At 34.3% G+C, this 15,634-nt stretch overlaps 1 protein-coding gene across 7 annotated transcripts in view; it reads left to right on the top strand.

Moving 5' to 3' along the window:
- ASCC3 (activating signal cointegrator 1 complex subunit 3) overlaps nt 1-15,634 on the top strand; it is a 317,566-nt gene that overhangs the window by 242,838 nt on the left and 59,094 nt on the right. For all 7 annotated transcript variants that reach the window (XM_026511731.4, XM_048225883.2, XM_048225882.2 and 4 more), the window contains 2 exons: nt 1,428-1,539; nt 1,733-1,867. In XM_026511731.4, the coding sequence (XP_026367516.2) occupies nt 1,428-1,539; nt 1,733-1,867 (247 nt within the window). The remainder of the gene's footprint in view (nt 1-1,427; nt 1,540-1,732; nt 1,868-15,634) is intronic.

Consider the following 15,634-nt stretch of genomic DNA (forward strand, 5'->3'; position numbering starts at 1 on the left):
CTGGTTTTTCACTTTATATGCCTGGTTAGATAAAAGTTTGTACATTTTGTTTAAATTAACAACAGTGCTGGTTTCAATACTTATTTATCTGTTTGTTGATAAATACTGCTTTATTTTGGTCTGTGACAAGAACTTTTCTAGGAAAGGCAATAATTTCTCTGCAGATTAAGATTGAAAGTAGCTATTTCTCTTTTGTGAAAATTAAAATCTTCAGCATATAATTATGATTTACAGTTATTTAACCAGGTAAATAGTCTCTTCTTAATACTTAGTGGAGTCTCTCATATCGGTATATCTAGCCATTTGTGCAAACTTCTCTTTCTATTGAAAGTATATCATGCCATCATTTAAGCCCTGCTTCATGTATTTTTAAGTAAATTTTTGCAGTATACTGACCCCAGATCTTTCCCTTTGAAGAAAGAAAAAAAGCCACCATACTTGGCTGGTTATGGTTTCCTTTAGGCCTCTCCCATTTGAGATTGTTAACACTTTTTTCCCAGACTATGAATACCTCCTTTCTAGTCCTGTGCAGAAGTACAACCCTTGTGCTGGGGTTTAATGATGAGTCTGTTCTAGGGTCACTTTATACTCCTGCTACTGGATTTGGATGGAGATAGGACACATAATTCTTTATGCTGACCAAGGTACAGGATTCACCTCCAGGAATTAGAGATCTGGGGTTACGTGGGGGCATTCTGTCACCCTGTGAATCGGTTCCCAGGCACAGATTCCTAGCGATCTTAGATATTTGACAAGAAACTTCTGGACTTAGAGGGCAGAGCATTCAGTTGAATTGCATGTCCCTCAGCCTTTTACTCGGAAAATATGCAGAGCTGAACCTATGTGTTTTTTGTATATAAAAGCTTAGTTCAAATACTTTATTGTTAGCTTGGTGATGTCTTTTCCAATATTGAGGGTGGCATGTAGTTATTAAGAATTTGGAGAACAATAAATGACAAAATCTCCTAAAAGAATTCATCTGCTACCCAAATCTATAGTTCTTTGAGCTTTATAAAGTTACTGTGGATGGGTTTTTATATGGAAAAGGGAATTATATATTTATATTTATATATAATATGCTTCTGTTTCTAAATCTAGTGTGTAAGTTTAATTTGCTGTAGATGTACAAAGTGAAGTAATGCCAGTTTTAACACTGGAAAGTTAGTATCTTTCTAATGTAATGCTGAATTTTATCTGCTTATCTTACATATTTTAATGTATTATCATTGTTCATTGGTGTCCACAAATCTTAGTATGGGAATTTTGATTTGTACAATGAAAGTGGCAGTTGGCAGTTGTTTTACTTCTTTGATTTGCCATAAGTGTAGTTCTTTGAAATTCTGAAAAAAATAGAATGATAAAAAATTGAAATGCTAATTTTAGTAGAAACTATCTTGAAACAAATAATGACCTTGCTTCTTTTCTAGCTACTACAATTTGAGTGATGTGAGCCATGATTCTGTGAACAAATTTCTGTCCAGTCTGGTTGAGAAGTCTCTGGTAGAATTGGAACATTCCTACTGTATTGAAATTGGAGAGGTATGACTCAGTCATATACATTCCAAGGGAAAAGATTGCCCAGCTTTTTAACAGTAGGGCTTTTGTTCTAATGATAATACCAGAAATTTTAACAAAATTGTTGCAAAGGCAACCTGCAATAAGAACTACTAATTTTATGAATGCCTGTGCTTCTATTGTACTTTTTATCTTCTCATCTTTCTTTTTGAAATAGGATAATCGGAGCATTGAACCTCTGACATATGGCCGAATTGCTTCTTACTACTATTTGAAGCACCAAACAGTTAAAATGTTCAAAGAGCGCTTGAAACCTGAATGTGGTACTGAAGAATTGCTTTCCATTTTGAGCGTGAGTTTCATGACATTATTGCATTGCTTTTTAATATAAAGAGATTACATCTTATATATTTCATACCTTCTCTTTTACTTTGGGTCTTAAATTGCTGCCAGCCAGTGACTCTAGAAATTTGGCAGAAACTGTTTATAAAGCCTTTCCCCTGTCAAACAAGATCACTACAGAGCAACATATTTGGACCAACTTTCCCATATAATTTACTATCCAAACTTGGGTACTTCTGAGAATGGATGGGTCACTGTTAATATGTAAGTCAGGATAATAGGTATAAACTGGGCTATCCTCAGCAGCCAGATGATCACCCTATCCTTCAATATAATAACTTTACAAAGTTACTGAGGATGGGTTTTTAATATATAAAAATGAATTATATATTTATATTTATATATAATATGCTTGCTTTTGAAATTGAAAACTGTATATAACTGTATATATCTATTCTTTTCTATAGAGCATATAACAGAAAACTGATGAATACAGGACACACAATTAAGATCTTTTAGAATCAACTAATGCCAAAAAAACTGTTCAACTCCCTCCCCTTTCCTCCTTCCAAAATAAAAATATAACCAGATTTATTTCATGGTTAAAAACAAAATAAAACAACAACCAAAAAAAAAAAAACAACTAAACTGTGTTTAGCTTTGTTTTTTGGCCAAGAAGATAAGAACTAAATTTTATACTGAAGTTAAAATTACTATTAGGAGTATTCTCTCCATTTTCCTTTCAGCGTAGTCTGTCTTTGTTGAGTTTAAATATAATTTCCCACAAAACTTTGTTAGCACATTAGTCAAGATAAATGTTATAAATGAATACAATATGTTATCTTACCCTTCAGGTACATTGATAATATTTTAAAGAGGTAAGAACTATTGGACTGTATAATGTCTTTAAGGTCCTCTTATACATTCACTGATTCTGAGGTAGTTCACTTATTAGCTTTTTTCTTACCTCTTTTGCTTATCATTCTCAATCGGCTTCAATATCCCTTTCACAGTTTCCAATTTTTCAGTGTTTTTCCTTTGAGAAGCGAAGCTAGTGTGTAGATTTTGTGTGCAATATAGGGCCAAGTACATTGTAGTGAGTCAGAAAATAATTTATTAATGAATTGATGGATGGATGTATCCTGTATTCATCAGTTTTCTGTTATATGCTCTATAGAAAAGAATAGAGAATTAAAGTATATGAGGCAGCTGTCAAAAATTTTTTTATAAAATTCATTTCTGAAGTAAGAATATAAAGAATAAGAATTGTTTTTAGATCCCTAGAATGAGGTTTTTATTATTTCCTAGTTGGAAAGTCATAAAAACAGGATTTATCTGGATAGAAGACAGTAAAATCATGGTTAATTAATTTGGGCAAGTATTTTAAACTAGTATCTGTTAGATTTAAGAATATAATTTTCCTTTCTTATTTACCTACCTTGATATATTTATCTAATCTAATATTTAAAAGTATATGCCTACCTTGGGAACACACGTAATAAGAGCTAACACCTTTGAACACTTTTCATCTGTTAAGTACTATTCTAGGAACTTTACATCAATAAATTCATTTAATCCTAACAATAACCATTCATTTTATATTGATAACATCCCATTATTATTCCCATTTTACAGGTTAACTAACCTCTCTAAGGTTGCACAGCAAGTGAATACTTTGCAGTCTAGTAGCCCAAGTATGGGTTCTTAACTACTGTCCTGTCTCTCATGTCACACACAGACACACACAGACACACACACAGACACACACACACACATACACACTGAGGTGGAAGATATTGAGGTAGGAAATACGTGTTAAGACTGGATGCACATTTTTGGGTACTAGCCCTTTATCAAAAATGTCATTTGCAAATATCTTCCATTCCATAGGTTGCCTTTAGTTTTGTTGATTGTTTCCTTTGCTGTGCAGAAGTTGTTGGGTTTTTTTATTTTTCTTTTTTCTTTGTGCAGAAGTTTTTTAACTTGATGAAGTCCCGGTAGTTCATTTTTGCTTTTGTTTCCCTTGCCTCTGGAAATGTGTCTAGTAAGAAGTTGCTTTGGCTAATGTCAGAGAGGTTGCTGCCTGTGTTCGCCTCTAGAATTTTGATGGTTTCTTGTGTCACATTTAGGACTTTCATCCATTTTTAATTTACTTTTGTGTATGGTGTAAAAAAAAATGGTCCAGTTTCATTCTTCAGCATGTGGCTGTCTAGTTTTCCCAATACCATTTGTTGACGAGACTATCTTTTTTCCATTGGATATTCTTTTCCTGCTTTGTCTAAGATTAGTTGATCATAGAGTTATGGGCCCATTTCTAGATTTTCTATTCTGTTCCATTGATCTCTGTTCCATTGATCTATGTGTCTGTTTTTGTGCCAGTACCATACTGTGTTGATTATTACAGCTTTGTAATACAGCTTGAAGTCTGGGATTGTGATGCCTACTGCTTTGGTTTTCTCTTTCAAGATTAGCTTTGGCTATAGCTTTGGCTATTCTGGGTCTTTTGTGGTTCCACACAAATTTTAGGATTGTTTGTTTTAGCTCTGTGAAAAATGCTGGTGCTGTTTTGGTAAAGGTTGCCTTAAATATGTAGATTGCTTTGGGTAGTATAGACATTTTAGCAATATTTGTCCTTCCAATCCATGAAGGAAAAATAAAAGACTGGATGCAAATTGTTTGTAAAGGTTTATGAAAACCATATGCCTATTACACTCTGTATCCCCCTCCACCCCACTAAAAAAGACCCAAAAATATATCCAGTACCAAGAGAATTAAACTGTTATCCTATTCAGTCTTCTCTGAAAAGGCATTGATCAGAACAAGAGGTCTGTCCACATCCTTTGAGCCGCCTGTTTCTTCCCACCATTACACTGCCTAAAACCAGTTACACTCATTTCATGGTTTACTTTTTTATTAAAATAAAGTCAATGCTTGTGAAACTAAACAAAACAAATCATCTGCAAAATCATGTAAATAAACTCAACAGTATATTTATATAGATATTGTTTGGGGTACCCCTTAATAATTTCCACAGCAACAATGATGTCATCTCTTCATCCTATGGTGTTTAGTGCCAGAAACTCAGCCTGTGCTAGATAGCATCTAAGTCTGTAATATCTCAGTGATACTAATTTTTGAATGAGGATGTTGTGGCATTAGAATTGTAGGACTCACATTGACAAGGAGATCTGCAGGTATCACTGTTTTGTTAATTTCTTATGTAGGATTTACTTTCCATTCACTAGAGAACATGTGTAACTAACAAACAAATATTAAAAAGTAAAGCAAGATTGGATTTGAGGTAATTACAGTGCAATTTCTAGAATTCATTCGGTTGTTGAAAAGTATTTTTTTAATGTTTTCTGTTACCACACTAAAAAATCCGAAATGACTTACATAGCCTCATTATCTTTACTCTCACCTCCAAGAATGGATATTAATCTCCTTGTGGTTTTGAAACAGGAGAAAAAAGCAGCCAGACAGGAGCTATGGAGAACAGGATGATAAACACAGCAGGGCAAAGAAAATCAGTAGGACTGTCATTAGTTTCAAAGGCCTATTTTCATTATTACTGTTTTTGTTATTATCATGCTTAATAATGTCACATTATACTTTTGAAAAATTCAGTATTAGAACTCATTCACTACCAGCATCTCCTTTTATAAAGATAGTCATTGATGTTTCTAAAGTCATCTTTAAACTTTTTTTATTAATATATATATTTTTTAAAGACATTTGATATTCCTGAGATCACTTCTATCCTCTTGAGTATTACTTTGAACTTACTCTAATACTTCCATCAGTGTAATTTTGGCAGTGAATGACGTTTTCTCATTTTATTAGGTTACATATTGTATTTAACTTTTTTTTTCTTTCCTTTGGTATTAATGATAATATAGAAAGTGTGTTCATTTAGATTTTCTTTGAGGTTCTCTATGTAGCAGTGTGATTGATTACACTTGGCACAGAGAGAAAAAAAACTAGAAGGTAACCAATCATAGAAGGAAAAAGAATATTAAGACATTGATTCACTTTCACCAGGCATTTAAAAATACATAAATATGTTATTTCTCTTCATTTAACATCATATTTTCAAATGATCTCTTGATTTTACGTAATCATAACTGATAACTCATAACTGTTTTTAGACCTTTTTTGCTTTAGAGAAGAGAATCTCATAGTTAGCAATAGAGTTGTTTTTCCTTTACTTAAATGAATTAGAATTCCTAGTCTTTATTTGGTCATTTTGTATATCATTGTCAACTTTTCTGAATTTCTTTTTAAGGATGGAATTTTATTGACATTATAATATTTACCAGATTCTGTATTTTCTTTCAAAAATAGAAGAGAAAGCATTTAATCAGGTCATTTCCTGACATGCTTCCTTGTACAGTGTTTTTGGCACTATAGACTTCCCTCTTCCAGTGTTCAAAGAAGATTGTCAGGTTTGATTAAAAAAAAAAAAAAACCCATACATTAAGTTAATGTATACCCTGTCTTCTGAATTCTGTTCTTTTTCTTCTATCAGTAGAATGGTTGGGGTCAGACTGGTATTTTGCAGAATGGTATTATATTGACAGTAATCATCCGTTTGACCAAAGGATGGACAAACAGGAAATTTCTGAGTTTAAAGTTGAAAACTAAGTTCTTCCCAATAGTAAGGGGCTAAGCTAAGTGAAATTGTCTTAAGAAATAAATATCTTTTAAAAAGAAAAGGAAATATCTTAAGCATAAAATGAAGTATGTATAATTTATATATTTTATCCTTAATATGTTACTCTCTACATTGGTCTATATTAAATTCTATCAGTCATATTTCTACCCACAGACCATATACTGATTCTTGAAAAAAATATTTTGTACCTATAATGTGTGAGGCTCATTGTAGGGGCAGATGATAAAATAGTGAACATTACTGACAAAATTACGAGAGGGAGAGAGAATGTGTACATACACACACACATGCGCATGCCAAATACATAGATTCAGAAAGGGCTGGAATGAATTTATTAATGATAAAACTCCTGAAGAACTAAAAGACAAGGTGGAACTGTGCCTGTCCTACATGGTGGGATAGATGGTGATCGTTCCTTTACAGTCCAGGGAAGGTGGGATTAGGATTAGACCTCTGTGGCATCTACATGAGTTTTCTCTTGGCCCACTAGATACTTGGAATCCCTCCAAGTAATATGAGGAGTTTTGTTTGTTTGTTTTTAATGTGGCAGTGTGTTAAACTTCCAGGAACTAAATCTTGTTTGTTATTACTCCATTATATATAAATTTTTATTTCGGTCAACACTGAAAAAGAAAATATACTTCCACTATTTTTTTTTTTTTTAGTAACACCTCTTTCGAGACTTATGTTTCTACTCATTCGTCTTCTTCCTAAGAAATCGAACTGTTTCTAACTTACATCTTCAGATGTCATTGCCTTTAAATGAGAGTTAAAAACTGTAAGGCCAAAGATTGTACTGAAACTATTTCTGTTCACTGACCTTACTCTGTAATAGCAACCCATTTATTTAAATTTTGTCTTTCCAATACATCCATTAAAAAAATAATACTATCTTTTACTGAGCACCTACTACATGTCCGGCATTTTAGGTACATCATTTGTAATCATCAAAAAGTACTTCATGGTAAACGTTAATATACAGATCATGAAATTGAAATTTAATGAGGTTACATTTTTCCAGGTTCGTAGAGAGTAGTTCTTTAGAATTCCTTCTCTATACCTTACTTCCTCTCCGAGACATAATTTATCATTATCCAGTGTTTTAATTCCAACCGTAAAAATTTTTAAAGCATGGAAGTATAAGCGTATATACTTTTAAAAGTTAATTAAAAAAGCAGAATTACTTTTAAATTATGTGTGGCCTTGTAACTTATAATTATAGATGTTAAATGCAGATGTTAATTACTGTGACAAAATAATTATTGCAATATTTCTTATTAAAAACATATATTTTAAGTTTTAAACGATATGATGCTATTTGGAAAGTTTAGCTATTTTATAAGAACTCTTGCCAAGTTTTTTTTAACACTATGAATTAATAAGCTTCATAATTAAGGCAGCTGCTTCACACTTCTATTGTTAACCAGTGACATTACATCTGTCTTGCTCCATTGATGCCCTCCTCCTACTTATTGAAGCATTTAGCAGTTTTGGCAACAGGGATTACATGGCATGGAGTAAGTAGTCTAATTAGATATAAGTGAAAGTCCTGAGGGAAAAGGACATTTAAAAAGTAATTTAAAGAATCTCTTAATGATGTTGGCACTGAAAACCCACGTCTAGAGTAGAAAGTGCCTGTCGTCATGGCAAACAAGGATCATGATTTGATATGTTCAGTGAACTTTTAGAAGGTAACCTATTTTAGAACCATAATAGAAATGAAAATATTTCAAAGTTAGGGAAAATTTATTTGAACAGATTTACGAATATGATTGCTATTGTATTAATAGCTTTGAAAGAAAGCAGAATATGCCCCAAATGTATTCTGTCTCTAGAATTTTCAATAAATATTTTTAAAAGATATTCTTAGTTATTACGGTTCTTGTGACTACACAGAAACATGAGATTATATATCAAATATCCAATCTGAAAAGTTGTGAAATTCTTACTTTTTCACAGAGCGTCGGATATTAACTAAAAGTATGGGTTTCATATGTTAATATAAAATAGAACCATTCCAAATTTAGAAGAGTACCAGAGCAATAAGATTTTTATATGTCAATAAATTTCCAGGTTTGGCAGTTCTCTATACTGCTTTCTTTAAAAGCGGACAGATTCTTTGCTCTGGCCATATATAGAACATTTTCAGTAATAGAGCATTTTTAATGCTTGAATTTTGTCCTGTTTGGACCCAACTACAAATCTTTTGGTGGAAAATTGCAAATATATCTTTCTCAAACATGAGATTGGAAAAATAAGCAATATTGTTTTAAAAAGAGAGAAATTTAAAACAAAACAAATAAAAAGGACAAGCCATATATGAATAGCATCAGTAGGGGACCCAGCATGTAAAATTAAAGAGTTCATTAAAGGAAGAATGAAAGGAAGGAGAGGTTAACTGAGTAACAGTGAGCACCACCAACCTCGTGGCCTTCCATTTCCAAATAACCTCCTGACAATTGCAGGCTCCCATCTGCTACTCTTTATCTTCCTGGTGGGGAAACCGAATGGGATATCTTCCAGGGTTTGTGAGAAGAGCTTCCCTAACCCTCAGGCTGGGGAGCTGCCTGGCATCTTTTAGAGAGGCACAGATGGCAAATGTCTTGAAAAAAAGTTATCTTTCTACTTCTCTTGGTCTCTTTCCCTTGAGACTTTCCCTCTTCTCCATTATTTCTCAGCTTCTTCCTAGCTTTCTGTACATATAAGGTCTCCTCAGCACAGAGAAAAGTGAAATATTTTCCTGGTAAAAGACCTCAGTCTCAGATATATTTGTTGTGCTTCAATAGATTACTTCAAGATTTTTAAGCTGATTATATTCTGATGAGCATAAAACGTTTTATGATGTTATGTGAAATTTGTCCTGTTTTAAATTTTTGATTTGGGGGGGGGTCCTAAAATATCCCACAGAATGACAACTAGTAATTATTAGGAATCTAATGGTTTGTGATTAAGTAAAGTTGTTAATTAAGAAATGATTTTAGATATCAAAATATAAATAGCTTTGATATTTCTTTCTTTATCACCTAGTTTAATGTCTCATTTTTTTGAAGAACAAAGACCTATTCTTGCCCAAGATGACACAATCAGTATGGAAAAATAATATAAAAACTCAACTCTCAGTAGGGAAAGGACAAAGTTGGAATTAGAATTCAGATCTCCCGGCAACCTTTTAAATGCCTTTTTTCTCCCTTTGCCATTTTATACTTTTCTTTTTCCTCTTCTTGCATCTTATTTTGCCCTTTTATTTAAACTTACAAAGCACGAGGTACATAAAATAAACCATTAACCTTCTCAGCCTAAGCTATCTATAAAAAATACTTTTGGCTTGTCAACATTTATTAAGATTTGCTAAGTGTTCTAGCCAATACTCAGTGTACTGTGGGGAATACCAAAGAAATAGAAGACCCATATCTTTTAAGGAGATTTGTCCTGGAAGCCAAAGATCCTAATAAAAACAAGGGATAGGCTTGTGCTGAATACCTGTTTCTTGGCTATTGCTGCTTAATATAGCTTTGCCTATGCATGAGAAGTGTTTAGTCCTACTTATGGCATTCAGAGCAGAAGAGTTGCTGACATTGCTTTCCCCAAAAACTTAGAGTTACCAGCCTGGCCTATAGGCAGGAGGTGTGTAAGTCATGGGAGTCATATAAGTATTTGCAAAAGGAGTCTACATTTAGACATTTTTTAATTACAAGTATAATCTTGGATGGTGTCATATAAATTATGTTTCTAAAACTCCAAGGTAGTTTACTTTTCAGGAAGCCCTATCACGAATCATTTGGCAGAGGAAGTCATCGTTAATTTAGTTTCGAAAATATTTTATCATTGGTGTCTTTGCTTAACTTAATGATATCAGATATCATAACTATTTAGAATTGTCAATACAGGGACACCTGGGTGGCTCCATCAGTTAAGCATCCAACTCTTGATTTTGGCTCAGACCATAATCTCAGGGTCCTGGCATCAAGCCCCACATCAGGCTCCACTCAGCAAAGAGTCTGCTAGAGATTCTCTGTCTCCCTCTCTCCCTCGCCCCTCTGTGCTTGCGTGCTCTCTCTCTCTCTCTCTCCAAAATAAATAAGTCTTTAATTTAAAAAAAAAAGAATTATTGGAATGCCTGGGTGGCTCAGTCAGTTCAGCTTCTGCCTTCAGCTCAGGTCATGATTCCAGGGTGCTGAGATCGAGTCCCACATCAGGCTCCTTGCTCAGTGGGGAGCCTGCTTCTCCCTCTGCTTGCCATTCCCCCTGCTTGTGCTCACGCACTCTCTCTGTTAAATAGATAAATAAAATCTTTTTAAAAAATTATTGATACACATACCATCACATTGGGAAATAAAAAGAACACCAAAGATTATGATATTACTGGAATAAAATTGCTTCCATAAATTCTAGCCATTACTTCATTCTGAGTTTGTAGAACTTTGTTTAAACTCTAAAAATAAGTAAGAAATAAATGAAAACTTTAGCATTGGATGAAATATTTTAAAATGCAGTTTTCATATGCCAGAAATTGGTTTCTGCTCAAAATCTGTCTGATAGTATCCCAATAAAGTTAAGCTCTCTAAAATTATTTTTAAGGTCCTTTTGGTCCAACAAGTGGAACAGTTCAGAAATCAGTGCTAGCTCCTTCCTCAATTAATAATGATTAGAAATTTTCCAAAAGGCTCGTGGTTCCTGTCCTAAGTATCTTCCAAATACAAAAAATGCAAAAACATTCTTTAAGCTAAAAATATGTCACCCTGACTTTTGTTCTCACAGAGCTGCCAAGTGGGTAAATAAGTGTGATTATTCGCAGTACTTAAAGTCAACTCAGTGTATTTCAGTATCACTTCCGCGTAATAGAGCAAAAGAAAAACTAAAAATCCTAGTTTCTTTTCCAACCCCCAATTGGTGTAAGTGGAGTCTACAATATTACATTATTTTAGAAACATGGAATTTTAAAAGTAAAAAATTATCATAGACATGCTCCTTGGTGCTGAGGGACATAATAGCCTTTTAGATTAACTAACATGCCAGGCTTTTTCTTTATGTAATAATGTAGAACAACAACAGAATCACTATGTGCTTAAAAACGTATATTTTTTAAAACTGTGTTAACAGTTTGGGACCAAATTTTTGTGAATTCTCTATTGTACAGTATATTAAAGTGTATCTTAATATGTGTTTTAAAATGTAATTATATATAGCCGTCTCCCTGGTTTATTGAATCTTACTGTACAAATAATACTACTTTAGGGGTGCCTGGGGGGCACAGCGGTTAAGCGTCTGCCTTCGGCTCAGGGCGTGATCCCGGCGTTATGAGATCGAGCCCCACATCAGGCTCTTCCGCTATGAGCCAGCTTTTTCCTCTCCCACTCCCCCTGCTTGTGTTCCCTCTCTCGCTGGCTGTCTCTATCTCTGTCAAATAAATAAATAAAATCTTTAAAAAAATAATAATACTTTATAAGTTTGGGGGCTTTTAATGAAAACAGTACAATTATCCTTCCTTAATTTGTTATTTGGCTGTATTTCCTTATACTTAATAAATAATATTGTTCACCCACTTATTGATTATCAGACCACCACTAGTCCTCATATATTTAGCCATTATTTAGTCTACATATAGATGTATATCTTCTGATTGTTTTCTCACAAAACAGTTTCTTGTCCATTAATCCTTATGAGTGGTTCTTTTCATAGTCCTGTTTTAAAGGGAACAGCCAATAGTACAAGTACAGAATGATTCATAACTGTGGTTTTTGTGATATCACCAGTATAAGCACCTTGTGGAGTTACTGGGAAGATTAAATTAGTTAATATAGGTAAAGCACAGAGCAGTCCTTTGCTCATTTATAGTAAACTCAGTAAACGGAAACTATTATTATATTTAATAATAATATTTATTACATACAGACTATGCTCCAGGCATGGAGAATACAGCAGCAGACTAGGCTGATGAAGTTCCAGTACTCATGGACCTTACATTCATAGTGGGGCTGGTAAACAAACAAGTAAATAAACATGTAATATAACAAAGTGAATATAAATGAGATTTTTTAAAAATCAAGAAAGTGACCATAGGTAACTAGAGGAGACTGTTCTAGATAGGACAGTTAAAGAGAGCTTTTCTGAGGATATATCTGAACAGGGAACTGAAGGACATGAGCAACCAACTCATGAGAAAGCCTCAGAGAAGAAATTCTAGGTAGAAGGAAGAGATACGCAAAAGCCATCAAGCAGGAATTACTTGTCAGATTCAGAGAATAGCAGGAAAGCCAGTGTGGTTAGAGCAGAACAAGCATTGGGAGGTCATGGTATGCAGGGGCTAGGTCATCGTGGTCTGGCTAAGGAGTTTTGGATTTTGTCCTCTAAGTGTTTAGAGAAGCCATTGGAGGGGTTTTGATCAAAAGAGTGGTGTGCTATTATTTGTTCTGAAAAGACCACTCTGGCTCCATAGTAGAGAAATGATTGTTACAGAAAGTCAAGATGAGAGAAAATGGCTTGGATAGAATGATCAGAAGTTGAAATGATGATGAGTAGTAGTTAGACTCAGGATGTTTTGAAAATAGAACCAACAGGAATTGATGGGTTAATTATATGTAAACAGAGGAAATAAAGACAATGCTAGGTTTCTGGCCTGAACAACTTGGTAAAGAGAATACCATTTACTGAGGTGGGGAAGACCGGGTAAGAAAGGCAGGGTCTATGTTTACTTGGGCGGGGCGGGGGGGGGGGGGGTTGGTAATTGGCATATGGATGGTATTCAGAATTTCAGTCCTGAGGTTGGGTGAGATTATCTGGTTGGAATGAGTATTGAAAAGAAGTCTGTGGAGCTAGAGAGTATAATGCTAAGCAAAATAAGTCAGTCACAAAAAGACAAATACCATATGATCTCACTCATATGTGAAATATAAGAAACAAAACAAACAAAGGTGGGGGAGACAAACCAAGAAATAGACTCTTAACTGTAGAGAACAAACTGATGAGGGCAGGTGGTGAGGGCATAGGTGAAATAGGTGATGGGGATTAAGGAGTGCACTTGTGATGAGCACCTGGTGATGTATGGAAGTGTTGAATCACTATATTGTACACCTGAAACTAATATTACATTGTATGTTAACTATACTAGAATTAAAATTAAAAAAGAAAAGTGGTCTGAGGATTGAGCTCTGGGAACTTAGCATGTTGAGGTTGGGGAGAAAGAGGAGAAGGTAGGTAAGCGAAGAAAACTGAGAATGAGGGATGACAAATGGAAAGAAAACCTCCGGGAGAGTGAATGGCCCTGGAAGCTGGGGGGAGGGGGGCGGAATTTCTCAAGAAGGGGATGGTGATTAACTGAGTTACAGATTGTTGATACAGAGTGATGAGAGCTACGATTATTCGTTTGACTTGAAAAGATAAAGATCCTAGATGTCTTTAACGAGTAATTTCAGCGGAGTGGTAGGAGACAAAAGCCTTATTTTATTTGAAAGAACTCAGAGACTTAATTTTAAGAAAATAGAGACAGTAAATATAACTTACTCTTACTTGGAGCTGTGGGGGGAGGATATAAAATCAATTTCCTTTTTTAATTTAAGATACAGAATATTTGTATGCAGATAAAAATGATCCTATAGTGAGGTAAAAAAATGCTGTTATAGGAGAGAGAAAAGTCTTAAGAAAACAAAAGGGAAACAGGAATTAACATAAAGTGGAAAAATTGGCCTTAGATAGTAGAGCAAATTAATTCATTGTAGTGGGAGAAAAGATGGAGTATTGGGGTATAGGTTAGTAGAGGGTAAGATAATGAGGAAATCCCCTTGTGTTTGCTTTAATTTTTTTAAACTAATTTTTTAGAACTAAGAAGCAAGGTCATCAGCTGAAATTGAGGAGGTAAGGAAAGACCTGTGAATGTGGACAAAGGCCATTAATAGACCAAGGGGCCATAGTGTGGTGGAATGAATATGGCATTTGCATTTAGGGAACGGGTTCAAATCTTAGCATGGCCATTTTAACTTCTTTGTGTAAGTGGCAGGTCATTTAATTTCTTAATCTCGGTTTCCTCATTCATTAAAAAATGTGCAATCATACCTGCCCTACTTATCACAGGATTAGTGTGAGATCTAATAAGGTAAAAGATACATGTTCAAACAAATCTTACCTTGATCAAGGTAGGGGATTTTTTTGTTTGGTGCTGTGTTTTAGTGTATATTTCTTATTTGTGTTTTGCTTTTGTTTTGCATTCAAAACTGTCACACTCTAGATTCTTTTATATGTTTTAAGGGTTCGAACAGTTGGTCTCTCTGTCTCTATCAGAAGGGCTGGCCTTATTGGATTCACTAAGAAACTTTTTATTTCATTATTAATATTAGGACGAGTATAGAAGAATACAGAGTCTTATTTCTCTTATGATCCCAAATACAGCTTTGCCCTTACCCTACCATGTAGTTAGTGAGTTTTATCATTGCTTTTTTAAAAGAACATATGGTAACTTCATTTGCAAGATGTTGGTTTCCTTGATGGCAGTGTCATTTTCTGAGTTTTCTCTTGCCCCTGCTCCCCTACTGCCTTGTTCCTTCTTCCTTTCTCTCCAGGTTAACATTTTACTAGAGGCCATGGCTCTGGGTTTTAGTGTACCACAGGGGTGTGACAAAGTCTGTAAAAGTAATGATTCCCCACTGCCACATCATCCTACCTCCAAATAAAAAAGCACTACAATTCTTTAATGAGATATTACCCTGGCTTCCAGACCAATGTCTGTGTTGCTAAGAGTGCTCATCTATTTGTAGTTGTTAAAAACCACTTAGTAATTAAAAGAATTCATAAAGTAATTATGACTTGTAATAGTGATTATGGCTGGGTGATTACTCCTTCACTAAGATGCTTTGCAAATGGATTAGCACTTCTTTGAATTAGGAACTTGGGCTCGAAATCTATGAGGAAGCTGTATTAATAAGAAAAATGTTCTTTCTTTTGGGACTAAGCAGAAAGCTGTAAAACAGCCAGGAAGCCACTGGGATCCTGGCTGAGAGAAAAATCAAGCAAATCAAATTGGTCGTATTAGGCATATATTCATCTGGAAAAATTCTCTTCATTCAATTGCAGTTAAAGCTCTGGTCAATTTAATCTAGTTCATTAGTAATG

This window comes from Ursus arctos, unplaced genomic scaffold (assembly GCF_023065955.2).
Source record: "Ursus arctos isolate Adak ecotype North America unplaced genomic scaffold, UrsArc2.0 scaffold_13, whole genome shotgun sequence".
Classification (NCBI taxonomy): domain Eukaryota; kingdom Metazoa; phylum Chordata; class Mammalia; order Carnivora; family Ursidae; genus Ursus; species Ursus arctos.